We start from the raw sequence: 24095 nt of genomic DNA on the forward strand, positions 1-24095 counted from the left end.
TGCCACCCGGGACAGCACTGCAGCTGTTCCAGGTCTGACAGCCACCAGAACCTGGACCTGCCACCAGAACCCGGACCTGCCACCACCCTGTCACCAGGGCTTTTGGGATCCCCTGTCCCTGAGCGCCCACCTGTCCACAGCTGATTTTCCCTCTCCCATTTTCACTGGTTCGCAGTTGATATTCTATAAACGATCCTTTCCCTGGGTTGGGATCCTGTTAGACCTTGCGGACCCTGAGCTGCAGGTGATGTTTAGCCCTGTTATGGCTCTCCGGGGTCCCTTCACACCCCCGAGGTGCCGCTGAGGGTTCGGCCGTGCCGAGGATGAGCCGGCAGCTCGGGGCACGTCCCATCCCTCCCTCCTTTCCCTTCAGACATTCCAGGGTTTGTTCTGCCTCCCTGCTGCCCCGGGCGGGGCTGGGGAGCAGGAATGCGGCGTTACCGCATTGCCGAGCACGCCCAGGTGTGCCCAGGTGTGCCCCGCCTCAGCCCAGCTCGCACACTCCGTAGCCCGAGGGACGATATTTTTATTTTTTATTATTCCAGCTCTGTGCAGCCCTGCTGGGAGCTGCTGGCCCTCAGCCTGGCGGGCCTGTGTCCCTCGGGTGCGGATGGCACTGGGTGACACCGACGGCAACAACAGGAGGGACCTGGAGTCTCCTGGAGGGTCCTGCTGAGCCCCCACCAGTGCGGGACAGGAGCTTTGGGGTTGTTTCACTGGAGAACATGGAAAGGGCTCCATTTTGCTGAGGATGAAAAGCAGTTTTAGCTGGAATTCAGCATGTGGGCAGCGCTGGGGGTGGTGGCTGCGCTCTGGGCTGCCCTCACTCCAAACAGGGCTTTAGACGTTCCTGACTTTGCTACAGCAGTATAACAATAATAAAGTTGTGTTTCCATTAGCATAACGGCCCTGCCCTGCCCTGGCAGCCGGAGTGAGTGCAGCGAGCCAGCCCTGTCTGGAGGGAGCCCTTTTGGGTTAAACAGAGCCCATTTGGGTTAAACGGAGCTCATTTGAGTTAAATAGAGCCCGTTTGGATTAAACGAAGCCCATTTGAGTTAAACGAAGCCCAGCCGGGTTAAATGGAGTCCATTTGGGTTAAACAGAGCCCAGAGCCCATTTGGGTTAAATGGAGCCCATTTGGGTTAAACAGCCCCCATTCGGGTTAAACAGCCCCCATTTGGGTTTAAAGGAGCCCATTTGTGTCAAACAGCCCCATCCGCGTTTCCCCCGCCGTGCCCGTGCCCGCCCGGCGCTGCCGGAGCCGCGCTGCGCTCACAGGGTGTGGATGTCTGGGGCTCACCCTGAATCACTCCTTTGTCATCGCTGCACCCACAGCACCTCTCTGCAGGTGAGGCAGGGCGCGTTTAAAGCCTGCAGGAGCGGCCGGCGCTCGGAGCTCTGCCGGGCACCCGGACACAGCAGGGACACGGACACGGACACAGGGGACACCACAGGGGACAGGGCAGGTGAGGTTTCTGTTCGCTGCGGGTGTGTGCTGGCAGCGTTCCCTCCCTGGGCTGTCCCACGGGGCTCCTTTCCCTGCGGGAAACACTCACGGGAGGTTTTTATGGATTTCTGCTTCTCCTGGAATGTGAGCTGGGGTCATGGTGCCGGTTTGGATCTGGGATTGGGGCTGGGGCACACGGAGGGGCTGGGGCAGCACAGGTACGGGAGGCACCCAGAGTGTGCCTGGGGGCTGCAGGGCTCTGTGTGTGCGCACTCCATCCCTCCAACCCCATCCCACCCGGCACCAGCAGGGCTGGGCCAGGGGCTCATTGCGCTGGAGGCAAATTCAGTTTCAGCATCTGGTTTTCCTTTCATTATTCTTGATTTTTTTTCCCCCATGCTATTCTGTGTAGATTAATTAAAAGTACCTCCCTGTGAAGTGAGGAGGAAGGAGAACCCGGACTGAGCTTTTGAACTGACATTTCTGCTCTTTTCAGATTCACTTCAAACTCTTCCCCAGCTGTGCCTGTGGCCGGATGGAGCCTGGCTGCCAGCTGTGGCCATGGGCAGTGCTCGTCCTGCTGGGTAAGGCTCACCCTGGGCTGCCAGAGAGCAGGGGAACGGCTCAGTGAGGAGAAATGCTGGTATTGGGAGCTGAGTAAGGAGAAACGCTGCTGATGGGAGCTCAGCAAAGAGCAATGCTGCTGATGGCAGCTCAGCAAAGAGCAATGCTGCTGATGGGAGCTCAGCAAAGAGCAATGCTGCTGATGGCAGCTGTGCAGCAGCAGCAGCAGCAGAGCCTGGGCTGGATTGCAGTGCTGGGGGGTGGCAGGAGCCTGCTCTCTGTCCTGAGCTGTAGGACCAGGGGACACCGACCAGGGCTGCTCAGCTCGATGGGCAAGGCACAGAGCATCCCTGCAGCCCAGGGCAAGGAGGTGCTTTGGAAGTAACTCTTAGTACAAAGCACTGTTATTAAAAAAAAAAATAGTTCACCTCAGAGTGAAACACCCTTCTTGTTCACACATGCCCTGGGGAGGCTGTCCCAGGCATGGCTGGTTTGGTGCAGTGAGCAGCTCCTGGCTCTGTGGGGCTGCTTGGTGTCTGTGCCCCCTGTCTGTGGGACTGGTTGCTGTCTGTGCCCCCTGTCTGTCTGTCTGTCTGTGGGGCTGGTTGCTGTCTGTGCCCCCTGTCTGTGGGACTGGTTGCTGTCTGTGCCCCCTGTCTGTCTGTCTGTCTGTGGGGCTGGTTGCTGTCTGTGCCCCCTGTCTGTCTGTCTGTCTGTGGGGCTGGTTGTTGTCTGTGCCTCCTGTCTGTCTGTCTGTGGGGCTGTTTGCTGTCCGTGCCCCCTGGCACCGCCCTGACCCCCGTTCCCGCTGTTGCAGGTGCCCTGCAGCCCCTGGCAGCACAGCGATCCTGCTCCCAGGGCGGTGCCTGCTACCCGGCCCCCGGGGACCTGCTGCTGGGCCGGGCCCCTCACCTGAGAGCCTCCTCCACCTGCGGCCTCAGCAAGCCCGAGACGTACTGCACTCCCCACGGACAGGTACGGCCCCTTCCCTGCACCCAGAGCTCCCCCGGGGGCGGGAGAGCCTTCCTCCCCTCATCCTCCCTTCTTCCATCCTCCCCACCCCGTAGGGATGCTCCAGCCTGGAGGGGGCTCTGAACTCTGATGTGTCCCGACTGGGATGAGCTTTAAGGTCCTTTCCAACCCAAATCTTTCTGTGATGCTGGGATTTGTCCCTGGAGCCCTTCCCTGCCATCCCCCTGGCTGAGCTGGCACCAAGGCAGCCACAGGGCATGGGCACCAAGGGCAGCAAGGCTCTGGCATGGAGCACTGTGGCCAAACCATCCCCAACACTCCTGTCCCTGGGCATTTCAGTTATAAAGTGAACCTGTATTTTATGTGTCATAAATGGGAACATTCCAGCTTGGAAAATCTGCTGAAGTTGTTTCCAGTCCCTGGTTGTGTGGGGGCAGGAGATGCTGCTGGGGGATGATGCTGCATCCAGCTGCAGATTCCCACCCTGCTGCTGAGCCAGAGGGAGAATTTTGGGATAAATCTGCCTGAGCACAGATCTGGGAGCTGCAGAGTGATGTGTCCCCGGTGTGAGCACTTCCTGCAGCCTTCTGTGGCTGCTGTTAACCCTGAAAATGCCTTGGGAGGAGCCCCGAGGGTTCAGTGCAGGACAGGCAGGCTCGGAAGGGATGCTCCAGAGGAAAGGAGTGGCAGCTCCCCAGTGGGGCAGAGCTTTCTGCACTGGAGCCCAGCTCCTGTGAGTCAGCCTTGTGGTTTCCATCCCCTGCTAACTGCAGGCCAAGCTGTGGCTGTGGATTTGTGGTGTCCTGGCTGGGCTGGACACATTTCCACTCATCCCTGAGCTCAGGAGGGGCAGCTCCTGTCCCAGAGGGGTGTGAGCATCCAATCCTCCTGCATGCTGGGCTGGCCGCAGCATCTCCCCTCCCTCAGGTCCTTTTCCTGCTGGCAGTCTCAGTCAGGCATTTCCTCCACTCCCTTTTTCTGGAGCTCTTCTGCTGCTCCCAGGGATCAGCGTTTGTGCTCACAAATAAACCCCAACTGCTTCCTGTGGCTTAATTAGCTTTTCCTTCCAAATTTCTGCTTATAGATGAGGCTGCAGGGCCAGGGAGGGAGGGAGGCAGGAGCAGGGCTGCACTCATCTCTTCCAGGCTACAAATCCCAAAACTCTTTGGTTTTCGTGTCCCTCGTCCCTTGCCTTACAAGCAGCAGGGTTAAAGGGGATGTGAGCCTTTAACATTGTGCTGAGCTGGGTTCTGCAGCTCTGGGAATGGGCTCTTCTCTTCCTGACATTTTGTTCCTTTTTTGAAATGAGAGAGTCAGAGTTTCTGAGAGCAAATCCCCTGATTTCTGTTCTGCAGCTGTAATTGCTGATGGAGGTTTGATTATACCAGCTCTCAACTTGGGAGAAATCCCCACGGGTTCAGCATTTCCTAATTCTTCCCTCCCTTTCTCTACTTCCCTAATTTAAGCAAAAGTGAACTCGATTTCCCTATTCCCATCCTATAAATTAAACGGGCTTGCTTTTTATAGACTCTAGGGCACTTTTTTGGTGACAAGCCCTGCTGTGGCTCAGTTGCCAAACAGGCACAGATCCGGGGGTGGTTTTGCAAGCTCAGCAGAGGGCAGGGGACCAGGAGTTGCTCCTGCCGGCCCCAGGGCCCAATTTTGCAACTCTGGTGGTCACTGATCAGCCGCAGCCTCTGCTCCATTGTCTGCCCGGCCCCGGATCCCTGTAACCTTTATTCTTTGCTCTCCCGATTGCTCCATCCCTGGCCGGGGCTCGGCATTGCCCATTATAGCCCGGGCAGGGCAATGGCCCGGCTGGGAACGCTCGGGCTGCTGATGGAGCCAGCGGGGCAGGGAAACGGGAATGGACCGGGAAAAGCAGAGAGGATGGGCCTGGGGTCGGGAGGGGCTGAGGGATGCTCGGTGGGATGGGCTGGGATGGACTGGGGGTGGGTCAGCCTCAGTTAGCATGAGGCTTCCTTTAACTCTAGAACAGAATATACATAAATATATCTGATATGTATCAGGATATATGAAAAATATCAGAATATATGTAAATATATCTGATATAAATATCAGAATATAGGAAAAATATCAGAATATATGTAAATTTATCTGATGTATATATTAGCATATATGAAAAATATTAGCATATATGAAAAATATCAGCATATATGTAAATGTACCTGATGTATATATCAGAATATATGAAAAATATCAGAATATATGTAAATGTATCTGATATGTATCAGAATACATTAAAAATATCACAATACATGAAAAATATCAGAATACAGGTAAATATATCTGATATATATATCAGAATATATGAAAATATCATAATAGATGTAAATCTATCTGATCTATATGTAAATTTAAAGGTGTGCACAGCTCTGAGGAGCACAGAGCAGCCCCCACTGCTCCTGCAGCCACGGGCAGGCTCAGAGAGGCTTTCACAGACGCCCTGAGCATCCTTTGAGATCCTGTGCCAGAGGACAGGGCAGGAGCAGAGCTGTGTCCCTGAGCTCCTGGAGGCTGTGACTCCTCACCCTCCAGCCCTGGGACACTTTTGATGTTTAAAACGTTGTTTGCATGGGATTTTCTGCCTGTCTCACCTGAGCTTTGTGGGTGCCTGGTGGATGTGGAGGGTGGGCAGTGCCCTGTACCAGCTCTGGTGCCACAGAGCCATCCAGGGGGATGAGAGGAGAGTTCCAGAGGGACCTGTGGGAGCCCGACAGGGAGATGTGAGTCTATGGGGCTCCAGGCAGGGAGATGTGAGCCCACCCCTGGCACAGCACAGGCTCCCTGTGCTGATGGATGGGGGCAGCTGCCTGGCAGCGCTGCTCTGGAGCCTCAGCACCGGCTCCTCTTTGGCTGCTTCCAAAAATACCAGCCAATATCTGCTGGGAGGGACGTGCCAGACAGGTCTGGGGCTGTGCTGGTGCTGGGCCACCTGCCCGAGTCCCTCAGGGAGCTGGGAGCCCACCCAGGGCTGGAGCAGGGAGAGCTGTGCCTCCCACTCAGCCTCCCTCACACCCAGCCAGCTCTGCACAGAGCCATGGAATGGATCTGTGCAATCCAGCCAGGCTGGATGGACCAAAGCGTGGCTCTGGTTTGGGCTTTTCTCTGTCAGGGGTTTGCCTGCCCAGTCTGTGCTCCTGAGGGGTTGAAGGTGGGCAGCAAGCCCAGGCTGCTGCTCAGGGCTGATCTCACCAGGCGTTCAGGCACTCCCTGTGCCCCCCACCTGCCCAGGACCAACAGCCCATTTCCCGTGGCTGCTCCCTCCTCCCTTCTCTGCAGCTCATTTTCTGGCCTGGGGGTGCAGATTGGCACATGCTGGGAGACACCTCCTCCCTGCCTGGCACCGGGTGGGGTGTGGGATAAGCTGCTGCAGTCTGGGCTTTGCAGCCTGTCAGATCAGCCTGGCGGGTTTCAGATGAGGTTTTGCTGATGTGAGAACAGATGGGGTGAGGAAAGCAGCGCCCACGAGCTTGCTTTTGAGTGAGGGAGAGGAACTGCATTTCCTAAACCTCATCCCTGGGAGGTTTGTCCAACTTGTGCTTTTACCCACATCTGCTGCCCCCTAAATCTGGGGTAAATCCAAGCTGGGGGCAGAGCCCTCTCTGTGTCTGAGCAAACCTCAGAGCTCATTTCCAGTGTCATTTCCAAAGTGACACTGATGTCATGGCACAGAGAACCTCAGGCCCAGGCTGGGGTTTTGGGGATTTTGGGGGGTCCTGGGAGCTGCACTCAGTGATCCCTTTGAGCTCCCCGTGGTTCTGTGCTGGATCTGTGCTCCCAAACTGAATCCCAGTCCAGTTTAGGGAATGCCAGTTGCTCACTGGGAAGTTTAGCCATGATGGCAGAGCCATGGGAGCTTCTGCTGCCTTTTGCCATGGCAGAGGAATGGATTTGTGCCCTGCTCCAGGAGCCTGGCACAGCTGTGTGCTGCAGGTAGTGCTGGAATAGAGAACTGTCCTGGGGCTGCAATAGGCAATGGCATAACCTGGCTTTGCAGGGGCCTTTGCTGACCCCATCATTTAATAACCCCAAATCTCTGTGTGTGTACAAATCCCCACTGCTTTCCAGAGTGTTCCCAGACAGAGCTGGGACGGTGATTGGTGTCCCTGTGGAATATTGGTGTCCCTGTGGAATATTGGTGTGCAAGGGCTGAGTGCCAGGGGCTGCCTGGCACAGGGCTCTGTGCCCTGGGGTACAGCTGGGACCCCCAAAGCTGGCAGGGGTCTCTGCTCCACACCTGCACAGCTCAGCCTCCCTCCCTGCTGATGAGAAGTGCAGTTTATTTTGGGCCCTGCTGCTGTGCCAGGAGGGTTTCATTTCAAGGGCTCTCTGCTCATGTTAAAATGGCAGCAGGAGCTCCTGAAATACCCTTGGGCAGGGGCCATCAGTTAAACCGTGTGAGCTTTGCTGCCCTGCACGAGCAGGGAGCTGCTCAGGAGCTGGGTCACAAGGCCAGGGCAGGAGGAGAGCACGCAGAGCTGCCATGCTCAGCCACTTTCAGGTTGTTCTTTATGGACTTTCCATTTACTTCTGAGACATGACTCTTTATTCTGAGCACAGGAGTTTTCCCTCTCACACAACTGTGCTGTGAATTATCTTTCAGAGGTCTGGGATGAATTTGCCTTCACCCCAGAGCCTCCAGAACCCGGATTTGGGGTGGCTGGAGCAGCCTGGAGGCACAGAGGGTGAGGTGTGATTCCCTTGCAGACCCAGAGCCCCTTTTACCTCCCTCCCCACTGGTTCCCAGCAGAGCCTGGCAGGGAGGGGAGGCTGTGCTGGGAGCCAGCAATGCCCAGAGAGATCCCCTGTGATGGATGGTGTTCTCAGGGGTCCCAGGGTGAGGGAAGAGAGGATCTGACTCCATAGTTCAGAAGGCTTGATTTATTATTTTATTACATTAAAACTATACTGAAAGAATAGAAGAAAGGATTTCATCAGAAGGCTGGCTAAGAATAGAATGAGAAGGAGTGATAACAAAGGTTTGTGGCTGGGACAGTCTGAGACACCCAGACTGTGATTGGCCATTAATTAGAAACAACAACATGAGACCAATCCCAGATGCACCTGTTGCATTCCACAGCAGCAGATAACCATTGTTTACAGTTTGTTCCTGAGGCCTCCCAGCTTCTCAGGAGGAAAACTCCCAAGGAAAGGATTTTCCATAAAGAATCATGTGTGTGACAGATCCCCAGGGCTGCCCTGCCTCTGCTCACGTAGAGCTGCAGCCCCTGGAGCTGCCAGGCATCCCCCGAGCCCGGTCAGAAATGGAAATGGCAAAGGGCTGGAGCAGGGACGTGCTGCTGGAGCTCTCCTCACTCATTTTTGGTAATTCCCTCTGTCCCAAGGAACTTTGAGCCACATAGTCACAGCTGCCCAGGGCAAATCCTGCTGTTGTGCAATGCAGGGGTTTCACAACTCATGCAAGGATGTGACATGGATTTGGTTTCCAGTGTTAATTTTAGTCTTAATTTAAAAACTGAGGAGGAAAAAAATAAAGGAGATTTTTGCAGCCAGCACAGCCCTGGGCTGCCTGGGAAGGGTTTGTCTCACACCCTGAATCTTCATTTTGATTTAGCACTGGGTCTGAGTGGGGCTGCAGCTGCTGGAGAGCCACGCTGTCCCTGGCTGTGTGAATGAGCTCATAACTATGCACGAGTCACTCCTAATGAATAATTTAGCCGAGATTAACCTTTCCCCTTGCAGGAAACCTTCCTTTCCCATTTGCTGAGCACAGTCAGGGCTGGTGGGAAGTTTAATCACCGCTGGCAATTGTTCACTAGATTATTTCTGTGGATAATTCCTGCAGCTCCCTGACAATTTGCTGCTCGTGGCCATTCTCTGAAATGAGCTCTGCCTAGTCCCGATTAAATTATTTGTGATTCTCGCTGGTAGAGCCAGGGAAATGGCATGATTATATATTTTCAGTGCGATGTTTGCTTACTTTGTGATATTGTTATAAATACTGCAGTTTGCCAACTCCTGTGTGGGGTATTTATAGACAGAGAACATAAAGATTGTGGAAAATACGGAAACAGATGGGTTCCAAGTGAGGATCCCACTGTGCACCCAGCTGGGGGAGGTTCCCAGGCCTGGGACAGAGCAGACCCAGGTCTGGGCTGTGTGAGGAATGAGACCACAGATTGATTTTTGTGAACCACAAATTACTTTTAAAGGGGAAGCCATTAATGGTGGTGTCACTGTGTCCCAGTGGCTGCTGCCCTGCTGTCCCTTCCCCAGCCCTATGGACGACCCTCTTTAGGGTTTGGGTGGGATTTGGCTCCTCTGTTTTAACCATCCTGAGGAAGGTTTCAGCACAGGGTGCCTGTGCAGTGCTGTTTGTCACTCGTCACCCCCTGGCCCTGCCCAGACCCTGAAAGCTGATTCCCCTCTGACTCCCAGCACTGCCATGCCTCCGGAGTCACCCAGAGCCACTGCAGCCCCTGCCAGCCCTGCAGAGGGTGTCTCATTGCCTTCCCTGTGCCAGCTGTGCCCCTGCCAGGCCCAGACCCCCTCTGCAGCCAGGGTGACATTTCTGAGCCATCAGGGCTGGCTCTGCCACCCCTGGCACGCTCTGCTCCATCCTCCCTAATCCCTGTGGGATGTGACAGTGACAGACGTGTCCCACTGCTCCATTTGGGAGCCTCCTCTGCCGCTCAGGCCCTGACACCTCAGACTGCCAGGGGGTTTGGGCTGGAGGAGATGATGCAGCTCCAGTGCCCTGGCATGGACACCTCCGTCCAGCCTGGCCTTGGGCACTGCCTCGGTTTCTCTGGATACCATTTACAACCAGGCTGGAGGTGCTGAGCCCTTCATTCCATGGTCTGAGCAGCATCTTCCCCCTCCCAGTGGTCTCTGCAGTCCCTGGATCCACTCCAAGAGCTTTAGTTGGGGCCTTCCTGTGTCCCCAGGGATGCTGCTGTGGGCTCTGGCACCATCTCCCAAATTCCCTATCCCTCTAATTCACCATCTCCTAATTCCTGATTCCCCATCTCCCTAATAATTCCCCATTTCCCTAATTCCTGATCTCCTAATTCCCAATTTCCCATCTCCCAGTTCCCCATCTCCCCAGCCCTTCCCTTCCCACCTGGGCCCCCCCGGCTGTCTCCATCCCGGTTTCCTGGTGTTCCTCACCCACCCCATCCTTGGCTGCTCTCCATCCCTTCCCTGTCCCGGCCCTTGCTCAATCTCTGCCGTTCCTGATCCAGCCCCTTGGTGGCCGCTGGTGCCTGCAGGGAGCGTTGCCTGGTTAGTGACAATTTGGGTATTGTTTGCTCCCGGGGGACGCCTTTCTCCCGCTGCCCGTGCTGGATCTCTGTTTACTCCCCGGGTCACTTGCTCAAGTGAAGGGCTGAACTTTGAGCCACTCGACTTCCACCCCCTGGCTTGTGACCCACTGCGAGCTCCTGCTCTGCTCCCGGGGGACAGCCCTGGGGGCTGAGCACGGCCCGAGCCCTGGGATAGGAGAGAAAGGCCCTTCTGTCTGCAGACAGCCCTGGGCTGGGTGGAAAGGGCAAAGCAGCGCTGAAAGGCTGCAAAGGGCTCTCTAACCAGTGTTGGCATTGCGGAAACCGGGGGGTTGCTTAAAAAACCACAGTTCTGATGGTTTGCCAAAAATCTGTGTTAGTCAAAGGCATTTTGGGTTTAGATTTTAGTCCATAAAACCTTGAGCTGTGGCTTTCAACAAGGTGTGCAGACTGAGTGGCCTGAGTGTCGTCAGTCTTGCTGATCGTGGCCCTTCAGCTCCCATTGAGCTGTGCTGATGCTCCCTCATCCTCAATGCACCCACCCTGCCTCTCCTCCTCACCCCCGAGGCCTCTGCAGGGGCTGCAGGGGTGGTCACTGTCCTCTCTTTGCAGTGGAGCATGAAGTGCTGCAGGTGTGACTCGAGGCTGCCCCACAGCCACAGCGGGCACCGCGTGCAGAACGTGCTGTCCTCGGCCGGCCGCGCGCGCTGGTGGCAGTCCCAGAACGGTGAGGGCACACACTGCTGCCAACAGCCCGCCCGAGGGGAGGAGGGCACGGTGCTGAGCTCTGGGGACGGGGAGGAAAGGAGGAAATGGCTGGTATTGTCCCCATGTCCCCCTGTGACGGTGCCCTCTGTGCCCGCAGGTGTGGAGCGCGTGTCCCTGCAGCTGGACCTGGAGCAGATGTTCCAGCTGCACAGCGTGGTGCTGCACTTCAGGGTGGGTGTGTGGGGCAGCTCCTGTGCTTGTGAGCTGTCACTGCATGGTGCCAGCCCAGTGCCAACCCGGTGCCAGCCCGTGTGCCTGTCTCTGCCCTCAGGCGCCACCCGCAGCGATGCTGATCGAGCGCTCCCTGGATGGTGGCAGGACGTGGCAGGTGCTGCAGTACCTGGCATCTGACTGTGCCACCGCCTTCCCCCACGTGCCCCGTGGCTCCCCCGAGGGCTGGCACGACCCTCGGTGCCAGGAGCTGCGGGGGCACCCTGGGCACGGGGGCACGGTGGGTACTGGGGGCTTGTGGCTTGCTGGGGCTGGGGTGGGCAGGGCTGCAGGGATGGGGGGGGGCCTGGGAGCCTGGCACACATGGTGATGTATGGGGCATGGAAACCTGGTACACCTGGTGAGGGGTGGGGGAGATGGAACCCTGGCACACCTGGTGAGGGGTGGGGGAGATGGAAACCTGGCACACCTGGTGAGGGATGGCGGGAATGGAACCCTGGCACACCTGGTGAGGGATGGGGGAGATGGAAACCTGGCACACCTGGTGAGGGATGGGGGAGATGGAAGGCTGGCACACCTGGTGAGGGGTGGGGGAGATGGAAACCTGGCACACCTGGTGAGGGATGGCGGGAATGGAACCCTGGCACACCTGGTGAGGGGTGGGGCCCGTGGCACCCAGCAGTGCTGAGGGCAGCCCTTGGGGAGATCCCTGCTCCTCTGCAGGAACGCCTTTGCTGCTCTGTGCCAGGCAGGTGTTGTGTCCCCTGTGTTTAGTGAATTTGGGCAGAGGCAAGTCCAGCACACACAGTGCCCAGAGCAGACAGCAGCTCGAGTTTCCTGCTTTTTAACCTCTTTATTCTCCTCGAAGGTGAAATTCAGTGTCCAAGACCTGGGGTCTACAATCAGCTCCTCCTACAGCCAGGTCATTGAGAGTAAGTGCTGGGCTCCTGCAGGGCTGGGAAGGGAGAGGGGAGTGAGGCTCCTCGTGGTTCTCCCGGCAGTGCTGGGAAGTGCTGAGCTGGGGTAACACCTGGGGAACCCTGAGCTGCTCCTCTGGGCTGTCCAGGAGCAGCAATTGGTGTTTGCTGATGGCTCAGCTGCTGCTCTTTGTGCCACGTCCTCCTTCCCTTGCTCACCCGTCCCCTGTCCCCACCAGGGCTGGGGCCCTTCACCAACCTGCGCATCAACTTCACCGAGCTGCCCCACGTCCCCCGCCAGGGCTACCACTCACCCAGCACCTTCTACGCCGTGACAGAGCTGCAGGTGCTGGGGAGCTGCTTCTGCCACGGCCACGCCGAGCACTGCAGCCCTGCGGGGGAGCAGCAGGGCACGGTGAGCTGGCCATGGGCATGGGCATCGCTGGGATGGCTCTGGCAGGGAACTGGGCACCACAGGGATGGCTGGACTGCCAGCCTGGGGTGCTCCTTGGCCACAGTGACCAGGGATGGACTGTGGGAGGCTCATTGCTGGGCACAAATGGGTGACGCTCTGTGCTGAGCCGCTGCCCCAGGGTGGGTGTGTGACCCCTTGTCTGTGCAGCAGGTGCCCGGGCACTGCGTGTGCCAGCACAACACGGCGGGGCCACACTGCGAGCGCTGCGCTGCCCTGTTCAACGCCCGGCCCTGGGCACCTGCTGAGGACAGCGACCCCCACGCCTGCCAGCGTACGGCCAGTGCTCCCCAAACCCCACCTGGCTGAAATCCCCCTGCCCTAAATCCCACCTGGCTGAAATCCCACCTGGCCCAAATGCCCCCACCCCGAATCCCACCTGGCCCAAATCCCCCTGCCCCAAACCCCACCTGGCTGAAATCCCCCTGCCCTAAATCCCACCTGGCCCAAATGCCCCCACCCCAAAGCCCACCCAACCGCAGCTCCCAGCCCCAAATCCCACCTGGCCTGAATCCCACCTGGCCCAAATCCCACTCACAGCTCCCAGCCCTTCCTGGGGCTCTGCGGGGTTGCTGCTCACAGGTGTCTCAGCACCTTTGCCTCTCGTGGCTGCAGCAGCGCCCTGGTGCCACCGTGGGGCTGTCACGGGTGTCACCGTGTCACACGGGAGCCTTGGGCACCCTCTAGTGCCGCCGCTGCTGCAGCCAGGGGATTTGCACGGTGCCGGCCCCATCAGAGCCGTTGGCTGGGGTTTTTCAGGGTGTGACTGCAATGGCCACTCGTCCTCGTGCCACTTTGACCCCGAGCTGTACCAGGCCAGCGGCGGGGCCGGCGGGGGCGTGTGTGACAGCTGCCAGCACAACACCGAGGGCATCAACTGCGAGCGCTGCCAGAGCGGCTTCTTCCGCAACCCACGGCGGGAGCTGAGCCACCCCGAGGCCTGCCTGCGTGAGTGCCCCCCAAAAACCCCCCAGCACCTTCCCCCGGAGCTGCCCCCTCAGCTGGGCCCTTTCCTGCCCCTTTGCAGCCTGTGAGTGTGACCCCGAGGGCACCGTGCCCGGCTCTGTGTGTGACCCGGGCACGGGGCGCTGTGTCTGCAAGGACAACGTGCAGGGCGACCGCTGCCACCTCTGCAAGCCAGGCTTTGCCCAGCTGGCCGGTGCCAACCCCGCTGGGTGCCGCAGTGAGTACCCCTGGGACACCCCCTGCCCCTGGGGTCCCCCCTCCCAAAGGGAGCCGTGTCCTGCCCGGCTGTGGTTTGGGGTTTTCAAGCCAAGTGCCCATTTTGTAAAGGTTTATAAAAGCTCCCTATTCAGTCTGGGGGTGGTTTCAGGTGTAAGTTGAGCAGGTGAGGTTTGGGGGGTGCAGCTGTGTCCTGAGTGCTCCCAGGGCTCAGGGGGTGATGCAGGTGCAGCTCTCCTGTTTGGGGGTGCTGTCAGAGCTGGTGCAGCTCTCCTGAGCTCAGATGGGCAGGGAGGGAGGCGAGCCCCCCTTGGGTGTCTGGGGAATCCTCCCAAGGCTGCTCCTCAGCCATCCCCTCCCTGTTTCAGGGTGCACCTGCAACGCCCTGGGCACACGGCAGGACACCGTGCCCTGTGACGGCGACACCGGGAGCTGCTCCTGCCTGCCCAACGTGGTGGGCACTGACTGCGGGCAGTGCGCGGCCGGGCACTGGGGCCTGGGCAGCGGGCAGGGCTGCCAGCCCTGTGCTTGCCACCCCCGCGGCTCCCGCAGCCCCCAGTGCAACCAGGTACCCCCAGCCTGCTGCAGCCTCCTCCTGGGGGCTCCCCTTCCCCTTCCCCTTCCTGCTGGGAGGGGCTCTCAGGGTTGAGCTGCCCAGACCAGGGTGGCACTGCCATAGCTCTGTGTCACTTGTCAGAGCATCAAACCCACCTGCTGGGTGGCTCCTTTGTCCTGTCCATAGGAACCTTCACAAAAAGTGCTGTGTGTTCCCCAGTGCATCCCACTCCTATTTTGCTTCTCCTGATTCTTAGAAAACACCACGACAGACTATTCAGGAAAATGAAAGGAAGTGGTAATTATTGAGGCAAGATTAAGTCACTTAACAAGCCTGATATTTATCAAGGAAGTCCTAATAAGACATCTTCATCCAGGCGAGGGAAGTTAATTACGCTCATTTGTCAATGAAAAGCATGTGTGCCACTTCAGGCTTAAGAGGCAACTGGGAAAATTAAAGTTAAATGCAAAAAACCCCAAACCATGACAAATTCTAAGAGCCTGAGATAGGTTCCAAATGAGCTCAGCGTGGGGAGGAGACCCGAGATGGCAAAGCAGCTGCTCGTGGGCGATTGCTTTGTTTTTGAAACAAGGCTGAGCCCCCTCCTGGTGGTGCTGGGGCTGTTTGGAGCCTGTTTGCATCCTGTGCCAGAGCTGCAGCCTGGCAGGGGCACAGCCTGGGCACAGCCTGAGAGGGGAAATGGCCCATGGGTGGTTTGGGTGGTCAGAAGCAGCTGGGGCAGAGCTGTGCCAGGCGTCCCTGACGTGCTGCTGTCTCAGTTCACAGGACAGTGCCCGTGCAGGGACGGCTTCACAGGACAGACGTGCTCGGCCGTGGGGCAGCAGCAGTGCCCAGCCCGGCACTACCGGGATGCTCGGGGAGGGTGCACAGGTACTGCTTGGGCTCGGGGCTCCCTGGTGGGAGCAGAGATTTACCCTGCAGTGCCCTCATAACAGCCTTGGGCGAGTTCTGGGCCTCCCTGGGCTGGCCCTGTAGGGTCAGGGGCTGTGCCAGCTCCAGGCCTCGGGGTACCTGGGGGTACCCTCTGCCCATTCCCCTGCCTGTGCCAGCGGGAGGGCGTGGATGTCAGCTTGGGGTGGGACTCACTAACCCTAATTAAGGGGCTGATTTTACACAGCTATATGAAGTTATTCACCACCCCCTTCTCTCTCCCTCCCTTTCCCTGTCCCAGAGTGTGACTGTGATTTCCAGGGCACGGAGGAGCGGGGCTGTGATCAGGCCACGGGCCGGTGCCTGTGCCGTGCCGGGGTCACGGGGCAGCGCTGTGACCGCTGCCAGCGCGGGCACTGCAGCTCCCAGCCCGGCTGCCAGCCCTGCCACCCCTGCTTCCACACCCTGGACGGGGACATCCAGCTCCTGCAGCGGCGCCAGGCCGGCCTGGCCAACGCCACGGCGCGGCTGCCCGCGGGCACGGGGGGCTCCCAGCTGAGCCCCCGCCTCGCGCGGGCACAGGACAACCTGCAGCAGGCGCTGGGCATCCTGGGGCACCCCCCTGGCACACAGCAGGGCCTGGCCCAGGCGGGCAGCGAGCTCACTGCCTTCAGGTGAGGGATGGGAACTGCCCGTGGGGCACAGCCCTGATCCACAGGGAGATGCTGGGGTTTCTCTGGGAGATGCTTGCATGGTTCTGCTTTGTTTCTGTCCCTGCCATGCCTGGCTCTGCTCATGAGGGGAGCAGGGAAGCAGCAGAGCAGCACTCCCACGTGTGCCTGTCCCACTTCCACCTGTGCCTGTCCTGTGCACAATGTCCCCGAGGCAGGAGGAGTGTGGGCAGCCTGCATGGTGGCACTCTCAGGGCTGCATGGTGGCACTCTCAGGACACATCCCTCACTCCTGGTCCCTGCATGAGCACAGCCCTGCTGTGGAGGGGCTGTGCCCAGCTCCCCTCATCAAACCTGCGAGGCCCTGGCATGTCCTTGGCTGTCTCTGGGCCTAGGAGTGCCCCTTTGCCAGGTGCTGGCAGTGCCCCAGCACAGGTGGCCCTCTCAGCCCTGCTCTCTGTCTGCTTTTCTCTCTCCCTAATTCTCATTTTGTTCCTGTTCTCTGCCAGGGAACAGCTCCGAGGCATAAATCCCGACCTTCATTTCCTGGATGACACTGCCTCTCTGTCGAGGGAGCTGGAAGCCCTCAACAGCAGCTTGTTTGTCACCAGCTCCCAGTACCAGAGCAAGAAGACCCAGTTTGAAAGCAGCCTCAGCACGGACCTGTCAGGTACAGCTCTGCAGCTGCAACATCTCTTCATTTGCAGTCATTAATTTACCTCAGCCTGACTGCCTGGGGTTCCTCCCTGGCTGGTGGATGAGAGGGAGATTTTAACCTGCTGTCAGCCTCAGAACAGCAAACACATCTCTCCAGGTGCTTCCCACGCAGCCTGGCCCATGGCTGGGGAAGGGAGCCAGGACTGCTCACTCTGCACCTCTCTGTCTGCTCAGAGCTCCGTGTCCTGGCCACCCTCCTTGCAGCCCATGCTGGAGGGGAATGATGGGGCTGCTCAGGAGCTGGGCAGAGACTCTGAAATCTGTCCTGCCCTGGCAAAGGCCAGCATCAGCAGGTGTGCCTGGGCTGGCTGCAGCTTAGTTTCAGCCCTGAGCTCAGTTTACACTCCAGCCCTGAGTTCAGTTTACACTCCAGTCCTTCAGGAGCTCTCTGAGGGAATGGCTGGAAGATGTTTGGAACCAAAAGGAGTTTTTGTGATACCATGGTGACTAACCCTGCACCCTCTCCTGTGCAGGAAGGCAGCGCAGGGCAGGGGCAGTGCCTCCCGAGGGGATTCGTGACTCATTTGTGCCGTTTGTCACCTTCATTCCCCAGGAGCCCTGCAGACCATCCGCTCTGCCCACCGCAGCTCCAGCAGCGCGGCCAGCCTGGCTGGGGGAGCCCCGGGGCTGCTGGCCCAGGCCAGGCAGAGCCGCCTCAGTGCCCAGGGGCTGCAGGGGGACCTGGCGGGGGACACGGCCCGGCTGCTGGCCCTGAAGGGAGAGCTGGCCTCGGGCCCTGACCTCACCCCTGTCATCAACCAGGTGAGGATGCAAAGAGGGTTTTTAACTTGCCCACGGGTGTGGCTGGTTCTCAAGGGGGCCCTGCAGAGCTCAGGATCCTATCCTGCAGCCCTGCTCCTCTCCTCAGGCACGGCAGGACAAAGCTCTGTCCAGACAGACTCAGCTGGAGAGCTGGCCGAGCATCCCCTGCCCAGAGATCACAGATCCCACACCCTGCCCTCTACCCCCTCCCAGCCCGCCCTTTTCCCTGCAGGGACTCTCTCACGTCACTTCTGTATCTCTGAGACCCCCTTAATTTCTGGCTGAGTTTCTCTTATTCCTCCCTCACCGCTCTGTTATTGCCATGGAGACCCATTTCGGTGTCGGTTGCTGTGGAGACCACCAGCCTCCCTCCCCTCTCTGCTGCTGGGGGCACCGGCACGTTCTGAGCCACCAGCCTGGCCTGGCTGGGCACGTGGAGGTGCCCTGCTGCACTGAGAGCCTGGGGGCAGCTCTGCCAGCTGCCAGAGTCAGCGCTGCTGCTCCCAGGTGCAGCTCTCCCCAAAGCAAGCAGGGCACAGGGATGGTTCTGCACGGAGGTTTGCTCCACACTGATGTGCTGTTACTCATTGGGAGCTACTGGGGCTTGGCTCCTGCTTTGCTCCTGTTTGTGCTGCAGCTGGGGCTGGTGATGCCATGCTGACCAGGTGCCGCTGGCTCAGGTGGGGGCATCCAGCTCTGCCTGCCCTTCTCTGACTGGCACATCTCCAGCGCTTTGAGCTGTGCCACCTGTGTCAGTGCCAGCCTGCTGGGCTCCCTCCCGTGCCCACACAGCTCCTGCAGCACGGGCTCAGCAGTCCCAGCTCCCCTGGCAGGGTGTGCCATCCCTGTGGGGCTGCGTTTGCCTCCCCACGGGCACCACGGTGTGTCCAGCCGGGCACTGCCCAACCCCAGCTCTTCTCTCCCTGCCCAGGTGTGCGGAGGGGCCCGAGCGGAGCCGTGCACCCCTGCCCGCTGCCAGGGGCTGCTGTGCCCCCGGGACAACAGCTCTGCCTGCGGGGCTGGCCAGCCCTGCCACGGCCTCTTCCCGCTGGCCAGCGGCACCCTGGCTGCGGCCGGCCGGGCGGCCAAGGAGTTCAGCAGCCTGAGCGCCCGGCTGCGGGACACGGCACAGCTGGTGAGTGTGGGCACTGCCCGTGCACAGCTGGTGAGTGTGGGCACTGCCCGTGCACAGCTGGTGAGTGTGGGCACTGCCCGTGCCCAGCTGGTGAGTGTGGGCACTGCCCGTTCATAGCTATGAGTGTGGGCACTGCCTGTGCACCGCTGGTGAGTGTGGGCACTGCCCATCCCATGCTTGGAGCTCTTCTTACCACAGCAGAGAGTGAGGAATACCCACCTCAGGGCTTAACCCCTTGGGCAGCTTCAGAAACCCAGGGATTTTGGAGTGGATTTCTGTGTGTTTCCTGCCTCCCCAGCTGAAGGCACTGGGCACAGCACAGGGAACCTCTCTCCCTCCTGGGTCGGGATCAGTGTGGCAGAAGGGCTGAGAATGTGGAAAACTCTCAGATTCTGCAGGTTTGATGCAACCAGAGAGAGTTCATGGGTTAGGGCTCTTGCAGCTTCTTTCTGTGCCTTGCAAAGAGAAAGTGAGGTTTCAAAGTGATTCAAAATTCATTTCAAAGATGTTTTTAAAAGCTGAATGGTGCTGCCTCTCTTTGAGAGCTCCTTTGCAGACCCAACCCTCAGTCATTAACCTTTACAGCCCTTTGAAGCTCTGGCACAGTGAGAACAGGGTATTGCTGCATCTTTATAGAATTATAGCATCCTGCCTGGCCCAGGCCAGGGCTGTGAGCTCTGGAGGGAGCAGAGGCCCCAGCAGTGACTGATTTCTGTGTGCAGATCCAGAGGACAGAGCTGTCGGCCAGTGAGATCCAGAGCAGCACGCGGCGCCTGGCGGAGCAGCTGGGGCTCAGCAGGACACAGCTCCAGGGGGACGTGAGGCGGGCACGGCAGCTCCTGCAGCGCCTGCGCGCCTTCCTGGCAGGTACCAGGGCTGGGCAGGGCTGGGCTGGGCAGAGCTGCAGCCTGCCTCCTGCATGCCAGGTACCAGGGCTGGGCAGAGCTGCAGCCTGCCTCCTGCATGCCAGGTACCAGGGCTGGGCTGCAGCCTGCCTCCTGCGTGGCACAGCTGCTGTTTGGAGTGGTCACAGAATCACTGGGTTCAGCACAGACCTCCAAGGTCACAATCCCAGTTGTGCCCAATCCCTGCCTTGTCACCAGCCCAGAGCATCTAGGTGTCCCTTGGATGCTCCAGGGATGAGGGTTTCCATCCAGCAGTGACCTGATGCACTGAGGTTTTTTGGCCACGCTCACTGATGCAGGCAGACAGACAGATGACCCTTCTCTGGAGCAGGCTGTTAATCAGATGAGGATTCCTTATTGTCCTACAAACTGATGGGTTGACTTATTGTTCACAGACAGATTGTAATAACATAATGAGCCTCCTGAGCATTAGCTGAATAAGAAAATCAGGTCATTTGGTGCTGCCTGGTGTTAATGATGAGTGAAGATATTTCTGAGCTAATCGCGGGGCTAATGTCCCTTGGGCTCTGCCTGCTTCTGATTTATTAACTTGTATTTGTGAAATGAAAAAAGGCTTGTCTTGAAACACACCCTCATCTGCTCAGTGAGGGCTGCCTGGCTGCTGTGGGCTCAGCCATGCTGTTAGCATGGCCAAACTCAAGGCATCCTTTCAGCTGTTTCCTGAAGGCTTTGCTGGTGTGAATGAGAAGTGCGTGGAACTCAAGGAGGTGGGTCCAGAAGGGATGCTGGAGGCTGCCTGGAATGAGGAGATGTGTGTGAGACGTGCATGGGTGTCTGCCCTCCTCCTCCCTTCCCTGACGCTGTCTGTCTGCAGACAAGGACACGGACCCTGCCTCCATCCAGGAGATCAGTGAGTCAGTCCTGTCCCTGCGCCTCCCCACGGACGCTGCCGCAGTCCGGAGGAGGATGAGCGAGATCCAGAAGCTGGCGGCGGAGCTGCAGTGCCCCGAGGACATCCTTGCCCAGACGGCCGAGGACGTGGCCAGGGCCAAGAGGCTGCAGCAGGAGGCAGAGCAGGCCAGGTGGGTGGGGGTTCAAGCCATGGCCAGCCGAGCGTCCCTTGGCTGGGCTGCAGCTGCTGGTTCTCAGCTGGGCTCCAATCTTGCTCTGCGCGAGCTCTCCTGACTTGCACAATCTGAAGGTTTAGGCCAGGATCTCCTGTGTCCGTCCAGTGCCTAAAGGAATGAGTCTGCAATCTCCAGACACCTCCCAGAGCCCCAGTGCAGATAAATCTCCCCAGAATAGATCCTGTTATAGATTCCAGGACAAGAAGGGCTTTATGGAAAGCAGGGGAGGCTTTGCTCTTATCTCGAGTGCCTGTGCTGGGAGATGACAGCGTTGCCCTGGTATTAGCTGATATTGGTGACCTACATCCTAATTGCACAAGAGAGCATGGGGAGAGTTAATGGGCTATTTGTTTTCTGGGTGAAAGTTGGGACGATTATTCCACAGACCCTTAAAAAGTAATTACAGGGTGTCCTTGCCAATTTGGAGCATCTGCTTTGTCACAAGTTGACTTGCAGCAATACCCCAGCGAGAAGGTCAGCAGGATAAATCTGTAAACTCCTTGGCAGTGTCTGACACCTGCTTAACCTGCTGGAAGTGATGAGGCAGGGGAGCATGGCTTTCTGCAGGGCTCTGTCACCCAGCCCCAGCTGTCCCACTGTGAGCAGCAAACTGGTCATTGGAACTGCTTCCATGGTTATTGCTTTCCCTTTGCCACCTTGTCATGCACCATGAAATAAATGTTTCGGACTAGTTTGAAGGGGAGATAAATGCCTTCCTTCTTAGTTTGTCTCCTCTGCTTGAGGCTGTGAAGTGGAACTGATGTTCCTCTCACAAGGAGACCTGCTGGAGTCCAGATGTGTGGGTTTTGGGGGTGGGACATTGTGACCTTGCAATCAGCAATCCTCTCCTGCTTCCCAAGCTCCTGGTCTTAACTCTGTGCCCTGGACTCCCATTCTTTGCCCTTTTCCACCCTCACTCCTGGCTGCTTCCCACCTCTCCACAGGAACCGGGCGAACGCGGTGGAGGGCAGCGTGGAGGAGGTGCTGGGGAACCTGCAGCGAGCCAGCACCGTGCTGCTGGAGGCGCAGGGGGCCCTCAGGGGCTCGGGCTCCTCGCTGCGCTTCATCCGGGAGCGCGTGGAGGAGGTGAGGGACCCTGGCGGCCTCCCTGTGCCCCGTGTGTGTCCCTCAGCCAGCAGGGCTGGCACGGGCAGGGTTTGGGTGTGACTCTGATCCCTGTGCCCGCAGATCGAGGCCGTGCTCGGGCCGGCTGAGAAGAACGTGGTGGCCATGGGGGCCGGGCTGGCCGGGCTGGCCGAGCGGCTGTCGCAGCTGCAGCGCAGCACGGAGCAGAACCGCCTGAGGGCCGGGGACACGCGGGACACGGCGGGGACGGCGGCACAGCAGGCCACCAGGGCACAGCAGGTACCAAAGCACAGCAGGGCCCAGCTCAGAGCAGGGCTGGGGACACAGCGGGGACGGCGGCACAGCAGGCTGACAGGGCACAGCGGGTACCGGATCACAGCAGGTACCAGCAGGGCCCAGGAGGTACCAAACCACAGCAGGCCACCAGTACAGCAGGTACTGGCTCACAACAGGGCCCAGCAGGGTCCAGCAGGTACCGGCTCAGAGCAGGCATCAGCAGGGTCCAGAAGGTACCAGCTCAAGCAGGTACCAACTTGGCATGTGCCCACTGCCAGCTGTGCCTTCGGTGATGCCAGGGCATCTTCCTGTGCAGGCATGGCTGCTGAGCTGTCACACCACAGCATCGTCCTGCTGCTGAGCCTTTCCAGAGCCATTCCCAATCCTAAGGCCCTTTGCTGGGGCCATTCCCGGCCCTAAGACCCCTTGCTGGCCCCTCATTTCTGGTCTGTCCTGCCTGAGGCCTCCTGCCTCGTGGAGCTGTCTGTCGGTCTGTGGGTGCATCACAAACTGGCACACATTTGGTAACAGACAATGCTCTGTTTAACATTTATCATCCATTTAACATGCAAGCAGGATCCAGCGCTGGCAGTGGCCCGTGCCCAGGCTGCTGGGTGTTACCTGCAGTGTTTGTGCCTTTCCAGGCCCTGGCCCAGGTGAAGGAGCTGTACTCGGAGCTGCAGAGCCGGCTGGGGCAGGGCCCGGCGCTGGGCGAGCGGGGCATGAGGGTGCAGAGCATCGGCCAGGAGGCACAGGCGCTGTTCCAGGAGACCGTGGGCATCATGCTCAGGATGCAAAGTAAGGCTCTCAAAACTCCGTGCCATTATTGTGCCATGGGGAAGGGCTTGGATTGCTGTGGTGTGATGAGGGAGACTGTGACCGTGTTCACAGGGGTCTGAGGATGAGGGAAGAGACAAGGATCTGACTCCGTGTTTCAGAAGGCTGATTTATTATTTTATGATATATATTGCATTAAAACTATACTAAAAGAATAGAAGAAAGGATTTCATCAGAAGGCAGGCTATGAATAGAATAAGAAAGAATGATAACAAAAGCTTCTGTCTTGGACAGAGAGTCTGAGCCAGCTGACTGTGATTGGCCATTAATTAGAAATAACCACATGAGACCAATCACAGATGCACCTGTTGCATTCCACAGCAGCAGATAACCATTGCTTACATTTTGTTCCTGAGGCCTCCCAGCTTCTCAGGAGGAAAAATCCTAAGGAAAGGATTTTCCATAGAAGATGTCTGTGACAGGGGACAGCGCACTTTGGGCAGTGAGAGGGTGGGATGTGGGCTGGAGCTGCTGCTGCTGTGCCAGGAAATTGAGAGTTTTCAAGGGTGCCACCATGAAGGGAAGCCCTGCCTGCAGTGCCACTGTGCTCCCATTTTCCTCCACATGCTCATTTCCATTTTTTGGCATTCAGAGCTAAAGGGAGCGGTGTCTGGGGGCTGTTTAGAGGGAGTGCAGCATGTTGGTTTTCTTGCCCTGTCAGAGCTGTGCAGCAGCGAGGCGGAGGCTCAGCCCAGCCCCACCACGTAACCCTTCCCTTCCCTTCCCTCTCTCCTCAGCTCTGGAGTCAGAAATTCAGGAAGGCAACAAGGCTCTGGTGTCCAGGGTGTCGCGGCTGTCGGGGCTGGAGGAGAAGGTGGGCAGGATCCGGGACAGCATCAAGAGGAAAGTCGCCTACTACGAGAGCTGCTCCTGAGCAGCCTGGGGCATGGCTGCCTCCCCTGCACACCCCGGCTGCTGCGCTCATCCCACTTTCCAGCTGGAGCTCTCCTGTGCCCAGTTCCCTATTTTTAGCAAGTTAATTTTCCGTACCTCTGGAAAATAGCTGCACTGAAGCGAAGGAGCACCCCCATGGAGGGGGCTGGACTGGCCAGAGCTGCCCAGTGGTTGGAGGAAAAAGGGGGAGAGACATCAGGCTCCCATGGCAAATAAACACAGCCCCAGGTTGTTGTTTCCAGAGGGTTTTATAAACCAGGAAATTATTTTTTCTTCTTTTAGCCAATTCAAGCTCTTTAAGCTGAATTTCACTGTTCAAATTAAAGCCCTCCTGTGGGGTCTTCTCAAGCTTTTTATCTGTGCTGCAGTTAATTCTTCAAACATGCCACGGCTTCAGTACTTCCCTCTGAGATCTTCCTTCAAATAAGCAGATCAGAGAAGTGGAGAATTTTATCTCCCTCTGTACAACATCCCTACATTTATGCAAATCAGACAAACACAGGCTCACAGTCAAAG

The 24095-nt window shown here is 58.2% G+C and overlaps 1 protein-coding gene across 1 annotated transcript; it reads left to right on the forward strand.

Annotated features, from left to right (window-relative positions):
* The first annotated feature begins 429 nt into the window (after positions 1 to 429).
* LAMB3 (laminin subunit beta 3) lies at positions 430 to 24071 on the forward strand. Its single transcript, XM_064732810.1, has 23 exons — positions 430 to 462; positions 1944 to 2031; positions 2829 to 2986; positions 10864 to 10978; positions 11117 to 11190; positions 11291 to 11470; positions 12059 to 12122; positions 12347 to 12522; positions 12730 to 12853; positions 13339 to 13527; positions 13607 to 13762; positions 14130 to 14329; positions 15097 to 15208; positions 15510 to 15882; positions 16389 to 16549; positions 17150 to 17358; positions 18290 to 18493; positions 19216 to 19360; positions 20234 to 20441; positions 21431 to 21572; positions 21675 to 21851; positions 22493 to 22646; positions 23423 to 24071. The coding sequence occupies exons 1-23, from the start codon at positions 430 to 432 to the stop codon at positions 23557 to 23559; spliced, it is 3579 nt and encodes a 1192-aa protein (XP_064588880.1). The 3' UTR covers positions 23560 to 24071.
* Positions 24072 to 24095: the final 24 nt, after the last annotated feature.

This window comes from Zonotrichia leucophrys, chromosome 26 (assembly GCF_028769735.1).
Source record: "Zonotrichia leucophrys gambelii isolate GWCS_2022_RI chromosome 26, RI_Zleu_2.0, whole genome shotgun sequence".
Lineage (NCBI taxonomy): Eukaryota > Metazoa > Chordata > Aves > Passeriformes > Passerellidae > Zonotrichia > Zonotrichia leucophrys.

Coding starts and splice junctions, on each gene's coding strand:
- LAMB3 (XM_064732810.1), top strand. CDS start 430: ATGCGGCGTTACCGCATTGCCGAGCACGCCCAG. Junction 13,528..13,606: donor CCACCCCGAGGCCTGCCTGC/GTGAGTGCCCCC, acceptor GCCCCTTTGCAG/CCTGTGAGTGTGACCCCGAG. Junction 14,330..15,096: donor GCAGCCCCCAGTGCAACCAG/GTACCCCCAGCC, acceptor CTGCTGTCTCAG/TTCACAGGACAGTGCCCGTG.